Source organism: Phyllosticta citribraziliensis (assembly GCF_038025025.1).
Source record: "Phyllosticta citribraziliensis strain CPC 17464 chromosome Unknown J3D65scaffold_1, whole genome shotgun sequence".
Classification (NCBI taxonomy): Eukaryota; Fungi; Ascomycota; class Dothideomycetes; order Botryosphaeriales; family Phyllostictaceae; genus Phyllosticta; species Phyllosticta citribraziliensis.
This window is the reverse complement of record NW_027117338.1, coordinates 2,960,269-2,975,308: the sequence shown is the minus strand read 5'-3', so window position 1 is coordinate 2,975,308 and position 15,040 is coordinate 2,960,269. Positions and strand designations below refer to the sequence as shown.

The 15,040-nt window shown below is 59.6% G+C and overlaps 6 protein-coding genes across 6 annotated transcripts; 2 read left to right on the top strand and 4 right to left on the bottom strand.

The window, feature by feature from the left end:
- Positions 1-841: 841 nt before the first annotated feature.
- J3D65DRAFT_46825 (uncharacterized protein) lies at positions 842-3,735 on the top strand. The gene is made up of 2 exons (XM_066796492.1): positions 842-1,313; positions 1,389-3,735. The coding sequence occupies exons 1-2, from the start codon at positions 1,095-1,097 to the stop codon at positions 3,678-3,680; spliced, it is 2,511 nt and encodes an 836-aa protein (XP_066660256.1). The 5' UTR covers positions 842-1,094; the 3' UTR covers positions 3,681-3,735.
- On the bottom strand, positions 3,344-6,505 carry J3D65DRAFT_611525 (methyltransferase domain-containing protein). Its single transcript, XM_066798920.1, has one exon. The coding sequence runs from the start codon at positions 6,118-6,120 to the stop codon at positions 3,790-3,792; it is 2,331 nt and encodes a 776-aa protein (XP_066660255.1). The 5' UTR covers positions 6,121-6,505; the 3' UTR covers positions 3,344-3,789.
- A 444-nt stretch (positions 6,506-6,949) lies between these two features.
- Positions 6,950-8,808, bottom strand: J3D65DRAFT_643870 (glycosyl hydrolase; the record flags this gene model as incomplete). Its single annotated transcript, XM_066802112.1, has 4 exons — positions 6,950-6,966; positions 7,053-8,471; positions 8,525-8,591; positions 8,641-8,808. 4 exons carry the CDS (start codon positions 8,806-8,808, stop codon positions 6,950-6,952), a joined length of 1,671 nt encoding a protein of 556 aa, XP_066660254.1.
- Positions 8,809-9,088: 280 nt separating this feature from the next.
- J3D65DRAFT_46810 (uncharacterized protein) lies at positions 9,089-10,234 on the bottom strand. Its single transcript, XM_066796489.1, has 2 exons — positions 9,681-10,234; positions 9,089-9,553 (listed from the first exon to the last, which is right to left on the bottom strand). Exons 1-2 carry the CDS (start codon positions 9,914-9,916, stop codon positions 9,256-9,258), a joined length of 534 nt encoding a protein of 177 aa, XP_066660253.1. The 5' UTR covers positions 9,917-10,234; the 3' UTR covers positions 9,089-9,255.
- Positions 10,235-10,429: 195 nt separating this feature from the next.
- Positions 10,430-12,578, bottom strand: J3D65DRAFT_46723 (S-adenosyl-L-methionine-dependent methyltransferase). The gene is made up of 4 exons (XM_066796482.1): positions 12,183-12,578; positions 11,592-12,104; positions 11,192-11,541; positions 10,430-11,142 (listed from the first exon to the last, which is right to left on the bottom strand). The coding sequence occupies exons 1-4, from the start codon at positions 12,441-12,443 to the stop codon at positions 10,554-10,556; spliced, it is 1,713 nt and encodes a 570-aa protein (XP_066660252.1). The 5' UTR covers positions 12,444-12,578; the 3' UTR covers positions 10,430-10,553.
- A 205-nt stretch (positions 12,579-12,783) lies between these two features.
- J3D65DRAFT_46399 (methyltransferase domain-containing protein) lies at positions 12,784-14,613 on the top strand. The gene is made up of 5 exons (XM_066796457.1): positions 12,784-13,308; positions 13,371-13,403; positions 13,468-13,547; positions 13,609-13,733; positions 13,787-14,613. Exons 1-5 carry the CDS (start codon positions 12,870-12,872, stop codon positions 14,286-14,288), a joined length of 1,179 nt encoding a protein of 392 aa, XP_066660251.1. The 5' UTR covers positions 12,784-12,869; the 3' UTR covers positions 14,289-14,613.
- The last annotated feature ends 427 nt before the right edge of the window (positions 14,614-15,040 follow it).

Genomic DNA, 15,040 nt, shown 5'->3' with positions numbered 1-15,040 from the left:
CCAGGAGGTCTAATTTCTTTCGACACCTACTGTGCCCCTGCCATGACGGGTTCTGCAAATGTGCCAAGGCAGGCAGCCACACATTCGACCCAGACAGTGTGAGTTCGGACGGAAGTAAGCATTTTAGCGTGCATCAGAAGTGAGTTCAAGCATCTCAGGCGGCCGGGGAGGCCCGCCGCGGAATTGACGTCAGCGGCGCGTGGGGCAAATCAACGTCAGTCCATCCAGTCCCGAGATCCACCACCTCTGCTCAGGCACACATCATCCATTATCTGCACAGCCGCGCTGCTCCTGGCGGCAGTGGTCTGAACAGCTTGCCCGTCACTGCTGCCGCCGCATCGCGTGGGTGCCGGCACGCAATCAATCCTCATGTAGGGCCGCTGTCGTCGCCGTTGCCCTGGAGCGTCCCGTCGCGCGGATTGGCCTTGGGATACATATGACGCGCGTTGGCGCGCTCTCACTCGCTTACTCCGCCGCTGCTGCAGCGCCGGAAAGTACGCACGGTACGAAAGGTAAGGTATCAAAGTTATGGTTCCAAGCAAGGGTCCGACTGTTCCGCCAAAGAAGAAAAAGTAGGCCCGGTCCATTCCTGAAAGATAGGCCCTCCCAAGTACCTACCACGGCACTTTGGTACCTTTGTCCCGATCCGTTCCCGATGGACACCACGGTGTGGCTCCTCTTTTCCCTCTGAGGATCTTCCGGAAGACGAGACCCCTTCTGCGATCGTCATTGGAGGTGTTCGGTTTGCTCTGCGTTATTGCTGAGCGCTGCTCCTGCTCCGCTCCGCGTCTCACGATCGCGTGTAGTCTGCTTCTGGAGAAGCGACTTGCGTTTGCCTGGACTCGATCGTTCCGGCGTCGCCTTTGCTTGGTTTCTGTTCTGCCTGTTTGCCTGCTGGCCTGCTACGTTATATCTCGCTTTGTGCCTTGCCGCTGGCGTTGACCGTCGACTGCCGCCTCCACCATCTCTCTTCAACCACTGCATCCGCATCACGCGAGGTACTTTACGCCTGCATCATTTTCAGCTCAATTCCTCTTGTCGAATCCAATACTTGAAATTGCTGTCAGTTCTGGCGTCGCGCCGCCACAGCAGCCATGTCCTTTCACGCGAGCATCTCCGGCCGACCAGATGACGCCCCTTCGTCTTTTCCGAACAGACCGGGCAGAGCGCCGTCTCGTCAACAGAGTTCGAAATTCCCTGGCACGGGCAAGATTCCGCGCGCAAAGAAGCCAAAGGCCAGACCGCCCAAGTCGCTAGGTGACCACTTGCGCGTCTATCAGAGCCACCTCCCGAACTATTCGGGGCCGTATGGCGTACGTGAAAGCATTTCCTTTTGGACACTTCCACTTGTCGTCTAATCTTCTGAGACCGATCTAATGCTTGTGTAGGTCGGTGTTATGGACCTCGAGCTGCCCGTCCGCCAACCCCGACCCATCTCGCGCCTCACGCGACATTCCAAGCACCTCCTCCGCCTGCGTACCGTCGCAATGACGCTGTACTACCCCTGCGAAATCCCCTCGCACTCGCCGCCCCATCGCAAAAACTCCACCGCTGCCGCCTCATCCTCGTCGACTCCGCCGCACCACCATCCCGAACGAAAGTCGCTCGCCCGTCGACATACCGATCCGCCCGGCCCTGATCCCGCGGGTCACCCTTCCTGGAGCAAGCTGACATGGCTCCCCCGCCCGCGCGTCCGCATGGCCAAAGGATATGGCCGCTTCGCTGGTGTCGGACACCTGGCTGTTCCTGTTTTTGGCGCTACGACGCTGTTCACCAAGGTGCCGGCGCTGAGGAACGCCAAAGTAGCGAGGTCATTGCCGAGAGATGCGCAGGATAATCAAAATCCGTCCCACGAAGGCAGACAAGGAGGCGAACAGGATGGGGGGACAGAGGGCCAGTTACCCCTGATGGTCTTCAGTCACGGTCTCGGGGGCACGCGCACCTCGTACTCGAGCCTCTGCGGCGAGTTTGCGAGTTACGGATTCGTCGTCGCAGCCATCGAGCACCGTGACGGCAGCTCTCCGCGCTCGTACGTAAATCACCCAGACGTTGGTCCGGCGGAAACCAAGTTTTGTGGGCTGGGGCGGCAGCCGCGGGGGTATACGACGCGACGGGCATGGCGATCTGCGAAGGACGAAGAAAAAAGCATCAGCGGACGGGTGACGAAGCGGTGGCGACGCAAAAAGAGCGCGAATAAGGAGAAAGACGACGACGCGAACGACAAAGGAAAGGGAGAAAAAGATGGAGGAGATCGAGGGGCATCTTTGGACCCAGGCCGGACGTGCCAGGAGCGCCACAAGGGCTACGACCGCATCGACTACATCTTCCCCAAGCACAACCCGATCGACACGTCGCCCAACAACCCCAAAGGCGTCGACCGCGAGCTGCGCGACGCGCAAATCGCGCTGCGGCTCGCCGAGATCGACGAGGCGCACCACGTGCTGCAGCTCGTTGCGGCGGGGCGCGGCGAGGAGGTCGCGGCGGCCAACTTGCGGCGGAAGGGGTACGTCGGCGCCAGCTCGCGCGGCTTGGACGGCGTGGATTGGGATGCGTGGAGGGGCGCCTTTTGCACCGACAATGCGACTATGGCGGGGCACTCATTTGGCGCCGCGACGACGGTTGAGGTGTTGAGGAGCGAGAAGCGGTTTGAGTGGTGTGGGCAGGGGGTGATTTACGATATTTGGGGCGCAGCTGTTGCGCCGGTAGCTGAGACGGAGGAGGCACAGGAGGGGCAGGAGGCGGCGGAAGCAGCGTCGTCTGTTGGTGATGAAAAAGAGGAGGATTATGACGAGGGTGAAGGTTACGGGGATGAAAGAAAAGGGGGACGAAAATCACACCCCCTCACGCGCCCCCTGCAACCCCCCGCGCAAACACCCAAACACAGCATCGCGCCATCCTCACTGTCCCCCTCCGCCCGCCACGACCCCCTCCACCCCCACGCCCGCCACCGCCCTCTCCACTCACCCCTCCTGGGCATAAACTCCGAAGCCTTCACCTACTGGCCGTCCAACTTCGCCACAGCCTCGTCCCTGATCCACGAAGCGCAGCGCAGCGCGGCGCGCGCGCCTTCCTGGCTGCTCACGCTGCGAGGTACGGTGCACATCTCACAGACCGACTTCTCGCTGCTGTACCCCAAGACGTGCGCGCTGGCGCTCAAGATGACGGCCGACCCGACGCGCGCCATGGACATCAACGTCAACGCATCGCTCGAGTTTCTGCACGCCGTGCTGCCGGCGCGTCTCAGCGCCGTGTTTGCCCGCGCTATGGCGCAGGAGCGCGTCCTCGAGGCGCCCGTCCTCCCGACTGTCCCGAGTGAGCGCCGCCCCGGCGATCGCTGGGTTGCTGCCAGGCTGAGGATTCCCAATGAGTTCCGCGATAGAATTCTGCCCCGTGTTGTGCGCAAGGCGAAGCGCGCGATTGGGTGGGTTGCGGAGGAGGCCAAGGGGGAGAGGGGAGGCGGGGATGGGACGGCGTGGGATGAGGTGTGGATGCATGTTCAGAGCGGCGAGGAGGACGTGAGGGCGTGGCGGGAGCGGGTGGGGAGGGAGAGGGATCGGAGGAGGGAGACGATTCGTTTTGTTGACGATGATGATGGCGATGGATGTGGCGTTGAGGGTCGGCATCATGGGCATGGAGATGGCGGGAGTAGCGATGCGACGTTGCAGGAGGAAGCGGCGTAGGTTGCTCGTGTCGGTGTGTAGACCAGTATCAGAAGATAAGAAAGGTTTTAGATCTGAACATCCCATGTCCACTCGTTGCCGCCCCCTGTCTCATATATCTTCAAATCTCTTACCCCTTAACCCCCACAACCACCAGATTCCTCGGACTCAGACCATACTCAAACCCCGTCTGCACCCACGCCCTCTTCACGCCCTCCTGCTCCCGCAGCCAACAGTAGCGATCGACGACAATCATCGCCTCAACCACGCCCGCCGCAAACGCCATTAGGCTCCACACGACGCTGAGCTCCTTCCTGCGCTCGGCGTACGCCGCCTCGTATGCAGCGATGTCGGCATCGGAGAGCGCGGGCGCCGTCATACGCTCGGTGATGAGCCGTTTGCGCTCGTCTTCGCTTGCGGAGGAGGTGCTGTTGTCTTTGTTGGTGGTGTACGGCGACGCGGACGGCGCGGATAGGATCTTGGACACGGCGCTACGCACGTACGCCACGAACGAGCGGTAACAGCTCTTGGGCAGCGTGCCGATGACGAGTGGGTCGCCGCTCTCGTCGCCTGTGCCCGCTGGGGAGACGGGGCCGCCGACTTGCCGGCCGCCCACGACGTAGTATCCTCCAGCAGCCTGCTTTTCGCCGCCCTCGTTGTCAGCAGTCCGCACCTTTGGCGCCTCGACAATGCCGCGCTCTAGCATGACGCGCTGCAGCAGCGCGCGGTAGAAGTGGCGCGTGAAGAAGGCGTCGCTGTCGCGCGGGCCCCAGTTCTGCGGCGCCTGCACCGCCATCATGCGCGCCGTGATGTTGAGCCGGACGCCCGTGTCACCACTTGTCCCCGGGATGCCGTACGCGGCGTAGCGGGCGGACATGGGGAAGCCGTGCGGGTCGTGGGCGTTGGCCGTGGCCTCGAGGCGCGGGTGGTTGGGGCGGAGCTGGGGCAGCTTGTACGATGGCGGGCCCAGGCGCTCGGTCAGGAGGTTGTAGCAGCAGCCGATCATGGCGACGGCGCGGACCGACGGGTTGAGCGTCAGCGAGCGCAGCCCGTGGTGCAGCAGGTTGCCGCAGGAGTGCAGCGAGATGACCATCAGACCGGGGTCGCGGGCCGTGGTTGTGGGTGTGACGCTGGGAGAGGAGGTGAGGAGCGGCGTGTCGGTCGATGAGGCGGCTTCTTTGATTTCGGCCGTGGGTTGTTGGTCGACTTTGGATGGGTCGAGGATTTGGCCGATGACGTTGCTGAGGTTGCCGTCTTCGAGGCGGTGCGTGACGTACTGGATGGTACCGCGGCCAGTGGACGATACTTCGAGCGTCGTCTTCTTCTTGGTGTACGAGTTGTTTGGAGAAAAGGGCTTTGCTGGTGTAGAACTTGCTTCGTCCGAGGCCAGATCTTCTAACTCCACATTGCGGAACTCTTCAGGGAGGCCTTCGGCTGCCGTCTCTGTCGTCTCCCGTGGTGATGCTTCATCCGCGTTCGCGTCCCCATTTTCTCCGTTCACTTCCTCCTTTTCCCCGTTGGTTCCGCACTCGTCACAAGCTTCCTCCCTTCCCTCGACGTCGAAATCATTCCTCATCTCTTCCCTTCTGTTCCACTTGACCTTTTCCCCTCGTGCCTTGGCATCGTCCTTGACCCTCTTCCACTCCTTCTTATTTCTCCACACCACCTTCTTCGGCGCCAACTTGGCCAGCACGTCAATGCCCCTTGCGCCAGCAATATTGTGCTCGCGACTCTCAATCGCAATAATATTCCGACTGTACGGCGGACACGCCAGCGCGCGACCCAGATAATTCTGACCCGAACCAAAATCGGCAACATGAGTGATCCCGTTGCTTCTTTTCCCTTCCCCAACTGCCTCTGCCCCTTGCCTTCCCCCATCGACTGACGTGGACGAAATGTCCTTGGCCAACCGGTCAACAAACGCCGCAAAGTGCTCCACCTCATGCAGCTTCTTGACCTTCATGCCGAGAGCCAGCGGCCGCGGGAGGCGGTGCGTCGGCGCGCCAGGCGGCTCGCGCCACTCGCGATCGAGCAGATGCATGCGGACGTCCTTGACGAAGCGGACCAAGCTGGGCGGCGGCGGCGCACTCGAGTCAGCGTAGTCCTGCGGGTCTTCGTCGTTGCCAATGTCGGCCTCGTCCGCGTCGTACACGTCGGCCTGGGCCCGGCCGTCGTCGAAGCCGGACACGTCGTCGCGCATCAGGAAGTCGAGGATGCGCGCGATTTCCTGGCTGCGGAACCAGGCGCGCCAGCTGGCCGGCAGCACTTGCGAGTAGAGGTCGGGCGTGCGGGTGAAGAAGTCGAGGATGTGCACGCCGCCGCAGAGCGTGCGCAGCATGGTGCTGGTCGTGCCGAAGCGGAGGAGCGAGGAGATGTATGCATCAGTAGGAGACGGACCAGAGGGAGAAGAGGGAAGCGAGGCGAAGTGCGGAGGAAGAGGGAGTGGGTGCGTGGGTTCCATGGTGGTCGTTAGGATGTGAGGTTGGTGTTGGGCTATTTCCTGGCTCTTTTCTTTCCTGTTGCGCCTCTCTTCCTTTTTCGAAATGCTACCGGTCTTTAATTCCTCTCTTTTTCTTTCTCTCGAAGAATCCTCAAGCAAATCTCTTTCCAACTCCCAGAAAATGCAGAGAAAAGCACCCAGGCAAAAGCCAAAAATGACGTGGCCGCCGCCTGTCACACCCCAAAAAAGTCGCCCAAGCTCTTTTCCCCAAAATCACGACCGCTGCAGCTGGAAAACACGTAGCAGTCCTTCTCTCCAGATCTCTAGGGCGTAGGTTCGCGTTTCAGTAGACTGACAGGACGGTCGCCGTAAAAGAGTGTTGCTCGTCGTCGTCTTTCGCTAGTTGGAGAGTCGCAGCCCGAAAAAAGAGGCGGCGGCCGAAAATTGTTGGCCAATTTTGCTCGGTAGCGACGGCACGTGATTTCCAGGAAAGTGACGAAGCCAGCGGAGAGGTGCAAAGAGGTTGAGACGGTCAATTGGTCCTCACTCTCAAAGCTGTAGCTTCTTCTTTTTTTCCCTTTTGTGATCGATTGTTTCTTTTTGGAGAAAACATTGAAACAAGGTCTAGGGAAGTGCTCTCTCTCGCACAATTGAAGTCTACACCTTGTGAATGCTGCATTTCTCCAGCCTTATGTCTTGACGATTTCTCAGCGATGATGATGAAAATCTAAGGATGCATTTGCGGCGCCTTTCCCACGATGCGGTGGGAAACAAACACAGATGGTCAACGACGCGACGAAAAATCAGGAGAACATTTATCCATTACGGCATTACAAACAGCTCGAATCGCTCAAACCCATGGCCAAGCTACAACATTCAGAGCCGCGCCGCCACATCCAGGCGCTGTCCCTGCAGGCCCGCGTCGTACACGGCCCTCTTATGCTTCTGGCCACCGTTGGCCGTGACATTACCCCTAACCGTGCCATTCTCATCCTCCTTCTCCGCCCACGCGCTCTTGACCTCCCAAACCTTCACCTGCACCTGCGCACCCTCAGGCAAGCCGCCCGTCGCCGCACTGAAAATGGACAGCGGGGCAGTCGGGAAGAACGTGACGGTGCCCGAGAAGATGCCGCCGTCCAAAAAGACCTCGAAGATGCTGCGGTCGATGAAGCCGGCAATGGACCACGTGCCCGCCGGGTCGAGCAGCTGCGAGATGGACGCCTTGTCCGTGAAGAACGGGTTGTCGAAACCCCGCGTGCGCTCGCGCGACACGAAGAACGGGTTGTCGCCGCCGAACTGGTAGCCGCCAGACAGGCTCTCGCCCGAGACGGGCGACAGGAAGGTGAAGTTGAACCAGGCCGAGGCCGAGATGTTCTTGACCGGCGGAAGGCCACTGACGGACGCGTTGAAGTAGAGGGCGTTGGAGGCGGCCGACGAAAAGTCGATTGCGAGTGACTTGTTGACCAGACTGGCGGCGTCGGCGTTGGAGGCTGTTAGTTCGTCGCCGAGCACTGGCGATACGTCGTATGGGAGGGACACCATGTCCCAACCCAGGCGCGTGATGTTGGTCAGGTAGTTGATGCGCGGCAGCGACATGACGCTGCGCCAGCCCTCGTCGGCCGTGGGCACGTTCTGCGTGTACTGCCAGTTGGAGGCCCAGGCAATGGATACGGCGGGCTCCGTCTCGGGGACACCATAGAAGAACTGGCCAGCGTAATTGTCCTTGGCAAAGTCGGCAATGCGTGCAGCATTGTCGACAGGCGTAAAGTGTGTACCGTTAAAGTCGCCTGGGAAGTACTCCATGATGGAGCCGCCGAGCGGCGCGCCGGGGTTAATGCTGATGGTCAGCACGTACTTGGTCTCGTCGGTGTCCTTGATGGGCATCTTTTGCAGGTTCGGGCACTCGTACTGCGTGCCCAGCAGGCCGTGGTGCGAGAAGTTGGACGCAAACTCCCAAGTCTTGAGGTCCTTGGACGTGTAGAAGCCAATGACGAATTCTTGCGAAAAGGCCACGACCATGACCCATGTGTCCTCATACTTGATGACCTTGGGGTCACGGAACTGGTTCGACTCGCTGTCGATGACGGGGTTGTTTTCGTATGGGATGAACGTGTAGCCGTCATCGTACGAGTAGGCAATGTTCTGGGTCTGCTTGGTGTCGGTGTTGAGCGTGTAGATTGCCACTACACCATTGTCCTGGCTGGGGAAGAACCCAGACGTGTTTTCCGGGTCAATCACAGCAGAGCCCGAGAAGACGTTGGTGTCGGCATCGGGAGGGAAGAGGGCGATTGGCTGGTTGTCCCAGTGGTACAGGTCCTTGCTAGTAGCGTGGCCCCAATGCTGGTTCCCGGCAACCACATCCGTGGGGTTGTCTGGAAGGATCAGCAAGGGTCTTATCTGGACTACTCGGGCTGTAGGTACTCACACTGGTAGTAGACGTGCCAAGTGCCACTGGCGTCGAGGAAGCAGCCATTGGGGTCATTCATAAAGGCCTGTAGACGTCAGTGTCGACGATCATCCCCAGGAACCAGGGCCGACTACCGTGGGAGGCGAATAATGAGCCTGCGGCCTCAACGGACCCGTATAGTTGGCCGCAATTGGGGTTCCAGAAGGCACACCAGGGCCAATGTACACCGCCGGGGTGCCAGCATCTGCGGCACCGAGGCCGACAAGGGCCGTCCCGACGGCAGCGACCCGCGAAGACTTCATGACTGGACAAGCAAGTGGCAGTTGTGCCTTGGCTACAGCTGTGCTACAGTTCCTGATGTCTAGAGGACGGGTGGAGAGGGGTGAACAATCGGGGCTAGCTCCAATCAAGCCCATGCCGGGCGTCAAGGCCTTTTAAAGGTCATGTTAGAATACCAGAATTTACCCAGGGCGCCCTGCTAGTCGTGCCGCACAGCAGTACACGGCGAGAAGGGACATCATCGTACCGCCCGGACCTGCGCCCAGATTGAAAGCTCAAGCCATGGAGCCATGTCCTCTCACGAGACCCAGCGTTGGCACACCTGGGCAAGGAGGCAGTGATGGAAGCAACAATACTGCAGCGAATACACCAGAATTCCACTTGGACAGCGGCCGTAGCTGAACAGTTTACGTCATGTTGATCTCGGACTGAGTACCGCAAGTTTTGGTGAAGGAGGTAGCGACCGCGGCTCAAACACGAGGGCGACAACAAAGCAATCCATGGCTCGGCCAGTCGCGTCCAGGAAACCGCCGGCCAAGCCTGCCCTGCAAAGAAGCGGGGAACTCGCGGGGAAATTTTCCCATCGCGCCACCATCTGCGTCATTCACCCCGGAGCCGCTCTCCGTCAACTCTTTTAAGCACCGTTCGATTTTGTCTGACGATGGAAGTGGGCCCAGAGGTTCAGCGCCACAGATCCTCTCCACGCTCGCCGTTGTTACCGAATAGGACCGACAGAACTGAAAGACCAGCGACAGCTGGTGGATGGTGCTTTTCCTCAGGAGACGTCAGTCCAGCGCAAGGCGAATGCCGAGATGACAAAGTGGTCTCGTGAGCGAAGAGAAGAGTCTAACAGCGGAGAGTGGAGATGGACTCGGCTCGGCATGGGGCGCCGCACCCAATTCCCCCGGACGTTCTCCAGCTCACGGCCCGTTTGCGCTCTCCGATATTCTCCCTTCGGCGACACCCGCATCCAGGGAACGCGCCGTAGACCGAACAGGCGAGCAACGGGCGATTACCAACTGCTTGGCCCCCACCTTGGCATTGGCAGTCTGTGGAGCCATATTGCCAACGAGCGCGACAGATCAAGACTGTTCCGAACGAGATCCGCAAAGGAGGAGTTCGCGTTCGCATTCATTGCCCACTATGGGCGTTTAGCGTCAAGGGCGAGAGGAGTGTAGGTTTTGGCAGGGAACATGCCGCGGCGGGAGAGACAGCCACTGGGCTGCAAAAGCGGGGGCACGAAAGGCGGGGGAGCGCAAAGAGCGGCCACCGAAATCAGACAAGTAAGCAGGGCCGGATCCAATCAGAGAAGACCGACCATGAATGTAAAGGAGATGTCTTTAGCCCGAGAAGAGTCAAAAGCTTTGATGCCGAATGTGCCAATTCTGAGCGCCAGCGTGGACTGTGATCCCTGCCACCTCTACCGAGTCTGCACACGAGGTTCATAGCATTATAAATGCAGAGGATAGATCGATGTCGAGAAGAAGCAAAATGCAAAGCCCCAAAAGCAAACTCCACCATGACACTTCTAATCAACGCTCACTTGCAACCGATCGCTGACATGGGGTATGAAACGAAGCCGGACGAGAAAAGATGTCAAAGAACGATGATGCCAGGCTATGCGCGAAACGAGAGAACCCACCGAGAAATCTGTCATTGGATAAAACGAAAAGGTCGTGAGAATTTGGCGCAGATGGTAGGCGGCGTCGAGGCGGGACACGCTTTTGACAAACCTCCATCAGCACCTAGCGCAAACGGTGGATGTCGTCTATTTCGGCTGCGATGACGATGCGCCAGCGATTGCATCGTCTGCAATTGTAGATGAGCCAGTCGCTTGTTCTGGACCGCTGCCGCTGTCCACGTGTATCCTGGGAGGCTGCAGTTGACTCGAAGCGGGTGGTCCGCTAGGCCCTTCGTCGGGCGGTAGGAACCCGCTTCCAATACATTCGATATGTTTCGCGCCGAGCGGAGTCTGGACTGCAGGCGTCGAGGCCATGACCACTTCGAGAGCGTTCGAGCCAGTCGTCAAGGGCGCAAAGTGCATCTCCATGGGCGTGTCGACGCCAAGAACGGGCGTCTTGTTAAGCTCCCGGTCCTTGTCAAAGCTTTGTGCTTCGGATGTCGCGCCACCCTCGGTAGCAACGGCTTGTTTGCTTTGAGGCTCGTTGGTGACGTAATTATCGTCGGTGTTGAGCTTCGGGAGCCAGACGGCTTCAATGATGCACGTAAGACTGCCGGCAGGCCTCTTGAAGCCGAGAAATTTGAAGCGTGAATCGGCCTCACGGAACAGCTGGGCGTAGTCTTCTTCGGCACGTTCACGAGCATTGAGGAGCTCTAGCATGGTCAGGTCCATGGTCCTAGTCATGTCAGAGCGAGTCGCGGTGGGTTAGGGAATCAAGCACGTACCGGATAATCTTTTCATCCCACGGATCTTCCGATCCTGGCTTTGGCAGCATGTTCTCATTGATGAGCACTCGGGCGCCTGGCTTCAGGGCCGGGATCAGGTTCTTGAGAATTTGGATGCAATACTTGTCAGACCAGTTGTGGAAGATCCACCGGAAAAAGAAGACGTCTGCGCCATGAGCTGGCTGTTGGTCGAAGAAATCATGTGCCTGAAATTGAATGCGGTCCGAGAGGTCGTTGGGGACGGTGGCAGGACCGCCAGCGACCGTCTTGGGCAAGTCTTGGACGACGAAGCGCAGTCGGGGGAATTGTTTGCCTAGTGCGACGGGCACAAAGCCATGCGACCCGCCAACCTGGAATCCATCAGTTTTGGCATGCACCCATCACAAAAGTCAAAACTGACATCGACGACCACAGCATCTCCGAGTGCCTCCCAAGGATAACCGTGGACGAGATAGTCGATTTCGTAGCCCGCGCCGCCCGTCAGGCTCTGCATGGCGCGGCCGAAGCGCTTCGCGCGGGCTGGGTTCTTGCCGATTTCGACAAACATGGGCACGTCTATGTTCCAAGCGTGCGAAAAGCCGCACTGGGTTGGCTCTTGCGAGCCGGGCCACTTGACCATGGCGGGAACCGTCGCAGCGGCGGCTGGGAAGAAGTCAGAAGTACACAGTCCAACCCAATCCTTCATGGTGGGGTCATCGAGCAGGACGCGCGAAGCGGCGGTATGGGCGACGTAGCCCTCGCGCGGCTCGCAGAAGATGCGGTTGGTCATTGCATGGCGCACAAGGCGCTTGACGTTGACAAGGTCGACGCCGGTGGCTTTGGCGACATGGTCAAAGGACACGGGATGGTCGAGGGGAACCGCTTGGGCAATGTTGAAACGGTAGACGGCATTGAGGCTGAGGTTGTCGTTGTACTGGTCGGGTCGGGTCAGGTCAGGTCAGGTCAGGTCGCACCAACGGCTGAGGAAAAAGCAACGAGAAACACGACGTACGCTCCAGCCAAGCCACCTCAAGCTCTGGCTCGGCCCAACCATGAGGTCGTGCAGCTCGTGGGTAGCATTGATGACTAGGCGGCGGGATGCCTGGATTTCGGCATTGGCGGCCGACACGGGAAAGTCGAGGGGGGCAGAAAGGTCGAAGGAGAGGTCGGGGAGGCCGTGTTGAACAAAATAGTCCTGAATCTTGGCCGTCTCGCGGGCGATGGTGGTGGTGAGGTGGGTGAGACGCGAGTTTGAGTTATGGTTCTGGGCCATGGTCGAGCGAGACCGAGGGAGTGGATAGCGTACAAGGGTTGTGCTGGAGGCGGATGGGGTTTGCGATTTATCTGGCAGCGAGGGGCAAGCGCAGGGCAGGGCAGGGCAGGGCAAGGGTCTTCGCAGCTGTCTGGGGTCGGGTTGCGGCACAGCATAGCACCCTAGGTACATCATATCACTCACTCGCGACAACACACGTCAAATGCCATTATGGCCGCCCTTTGTTCCTGTCGCGAGCTAGCGACGCCACTTGATGCTCCGCTCGATAAAAGTACATCATCTCACCCGTGGCGCCCAGCCTGAGCCTGAGCCTGACTTCAGCCTGAGCCCGAGTCTGTGCCAGTGCCAGTGCCAGTGCCAGTGCCGGTGCGCCCCACACCTCTCCCTCGACCTGACCTGACCTGACACTCCCGTCCTCAACCTCAAATGGCCTCTCAATCCAAAGCCTCTCTCCACGACTCTCTCGTCGAACACGACCAGGGCCCGTCGCTCGATCCCGTGTCCGCCCGCGACCTCGCCGCCGACCCGACCTCCTCGCACGCCATCACCGCCCAGGAACAAGCCGACGCTTTTGAGCAGGCAGAGGACGGCATTGAAGCAAACGACTACACATCAGAAGAGGACCCCGGCTACGAGAGCGATGCTGCGTCGGCAACCTCGGCCTCGCTGGCTTCCGAAGCCCGCAACTTCATTTACGAAAATGGACGCCGCTATCACGGCTTCCGCGAGGGCTCTTACTCTTTCCCAAACGATGACCGCGAGCAAGACCGCGAGGACCTCAAGCACGCAATGTACCTGAAGCTCTTCAACGGCACCCTGCACTTTGCCCCGCTCGACCCAGAAAAGCCCCTCAACGCCATCGACTGTGAGTGCCTGTCCGTCCCGTCATCCAACCCTCGAAAAACTATTGACAAGGATGCGCTTTAGTGGGCACCGGCACAGGCATCTGGGCAATCGACTGTGAGTGAGATTCGCCCGCACCCTATCTCCTGCACGCCCGCTTACATTTCTCCCTTTGGCCCAGTCGCCGACCTGTACCCCAATGCCAATGTCCTCGGCATCGACCTCAGCCCCATCCAGACCGAGTGGGTGCCCACCAACTGCGTGAGTGCATATATTGTCTGACCACTTCTTCACCACCCCTGCTGACCTCGACCCGCAAAAGAAATTCATGGTCGACGACGCCGAAGATGACTGGCTGCACCCGCGCAATCACTTTGACTACATCCACACTCGGCACACGGTCCAAGGATTCCGCAACTGGCCGCAGCTGATGAGGCGCGCCTTCAAGTGCGTACTCCTCTCCAATCACACCCTTTTGTAGCAGCTTCCAACACCTTCAGGCACCTCAAACCCGGCGCCTGGATCGAGAGCCAAGAAATCGACCACATGCCCATGTGCCACGACTCGACCCTCGAGCCCGACAACCCCATGGTCGAATACTGGACCTACGTGACCGACGGCTTGGCCAACGTAGGTGTCCCCTTTCGGACTGCCCCAGAGATAGCCAAACAAATGCGGGACGCGGGTTTCGTCAATGTCACTGAGAGGGTCTTTTACACGCCGATTGGCCCCTGGCCCAAGAACCGACACCTTCGCGAAGTTGGCCTGTACTGGCGCGCCGTGCTGATGGAGGGGCTCGAAGCCATTGCGCTGGGTCCGCTGACCCGCGGGCTCGGCTGGAGCAAGGAGGAGATTACCGTCTTTCTGGCCAATGTGCGCAAAGCGTACTTGGCGCCCGAGACTCACGCCTTCATGCCGTTTTACATCATCTACGGGCAAAAGCCGGAGAGCGGGATACCAGCGCCACCCGTGTTTGCGGCTGATGCCGAGGGAGCAGCGTAGAGACAGCCAGTGGAAGACGCAATCCACGTGTCGGTCAAACTTTTTGCTGGCGGGCCCTTGGTTGGCCATGTGTTGGATCATGACGTGCGGGGTACCGCATTGCACAAGCGATCTTTTGCGAGCAATCGTCGGAGGTTGATGAAGAGGCGAACCGCTGGCTTTTTGGCTGGAGTCGGTCTCGCAGCGCCGCAGAGGCACCAGGGCCGACGGTGGTGGTAGTGTCGTGTGGCGCCTCCAAGAGCATTGCCAGACTACGGAAAGGAAGCAAGCAACCAAATCCACCTGCCACCAACCACACAACCAAGCGTGCGACAAATGGAGCAAGGAAGCGAGCAAGCCAACCAACCAGCCAGCCACGTGCAGCCGGCCAACCACCAAGATCCCCCGCCGAGCGAGCTGGTCCGCTCAGTAATCCGTCGGACGCACCACGCGCGCATGATCTGAAAACCTTGCACGGGCCATCCACAGGCAAACCGTTCAAGTCTCAAGCTGAACGAACGAACAAACGAACCGAGCGCGCAACGGAATCAACCGCAAAAGCAAAACATGAACCAGACTCTGCGGGGAGGCAACCAGCCAGCCAGCCAGCCAGCCAGCTGAGACAGGCAGGCAGGCAGCCCAGTCGTTGGACTGATCGCCACTGTCATTCATGCGTGGGCCCCCTCATCCCCAGCAAGCAAGCCGGGGGAGGCGGTTTGATTTCAGCTCGCTAACTACCTACCGTACCTTCCACCATGGCATGGCAGCCGCAG

Excerpts from the sequence above, each read along its gene's own strand:
- J3D65DRAFT_46810 (XM_066796489.1), bottom strand. The coding sequence starts at position 9,916 with ATGCGAACGCGAACTCCTCCTTTGCGGATCTCGTTCGGAACAGTCTTG. Across the intron at positions 9,554-9,680 it reads AGAACGTCCGGGGGAATTGG|CACCATCCACCAGCTGTCGC; the intron begins GTGCGGCGCCCC and ends CCTGAGGAAAAG.
- J3D65DRAFT_46723 (XM_066796482.1), bottom strand. The coding sequence starts at position 12,443 with ATGGCCCAGAACCATAACTCAAACTCGCGTCTCACCCACCTCACCACC. Across the intron at positions 11,542-11,591 it reads GAGATGCTGTGGTCGTCGAT|GTTGGCGGGTCGCATGGCTT; the intron begins GTCAGTTTTGAC and ends GATGGATTCCAG. Across the intron at positions 11,143-11,191 it reads TGGGATGAAAAGATTATCCG|GACCATGGACCTGACCATGC; the intron begins GTACGTGCTTGA and ends TGACATGACTAG.
- J3D65DRAFT_611525 (XM_066798920.1), bottom strand. The coding sequence starts at position 6,120 with ATGGAACCCACGCACCCACTCCCTCTTCCTCCGCACTTCGCCTCGCTT.
- J3D65DRAFT_46825 (XM_066796492.1), top strand. The coding sequence starts at position 1,095 with ATGTCCTTTCACGCGAGCATCTCCGGCCGACCAGATGACGCCCCTTCG. Across the intron at positions 1,314-1,388 it reads ACTATTCGGGGCCGTATGGC|GTCGGTGTTATGGACCTCGA; the intron begins GTACGTGAAAGC and ends ATGCTTGTGTAG.
- J3D65DRAFT_46399 (XM_066796457.1), top strand. The coding sequence starts at position 12,870 with ATGGCCTCTCAATCCAAAGCCTCTCTCCACGACTCTCTCGTCGAACAC. Across the intron at positions 13,404-13,467 it reads AGGCATCTGGGCAATCGACT|TCGCCGACCTGTACCCCAAT; the intron begins GTGAGTGAGATT and ends CCTTTGGCCCAG. Across the intron at positions 13,548-13,608 it reads AGTGGGTGCCCACCAACTGC|AAATTCATGGTCGACGACGC; the intron begins GTGAGTGCATAT and ends GACCCGCAAAAG.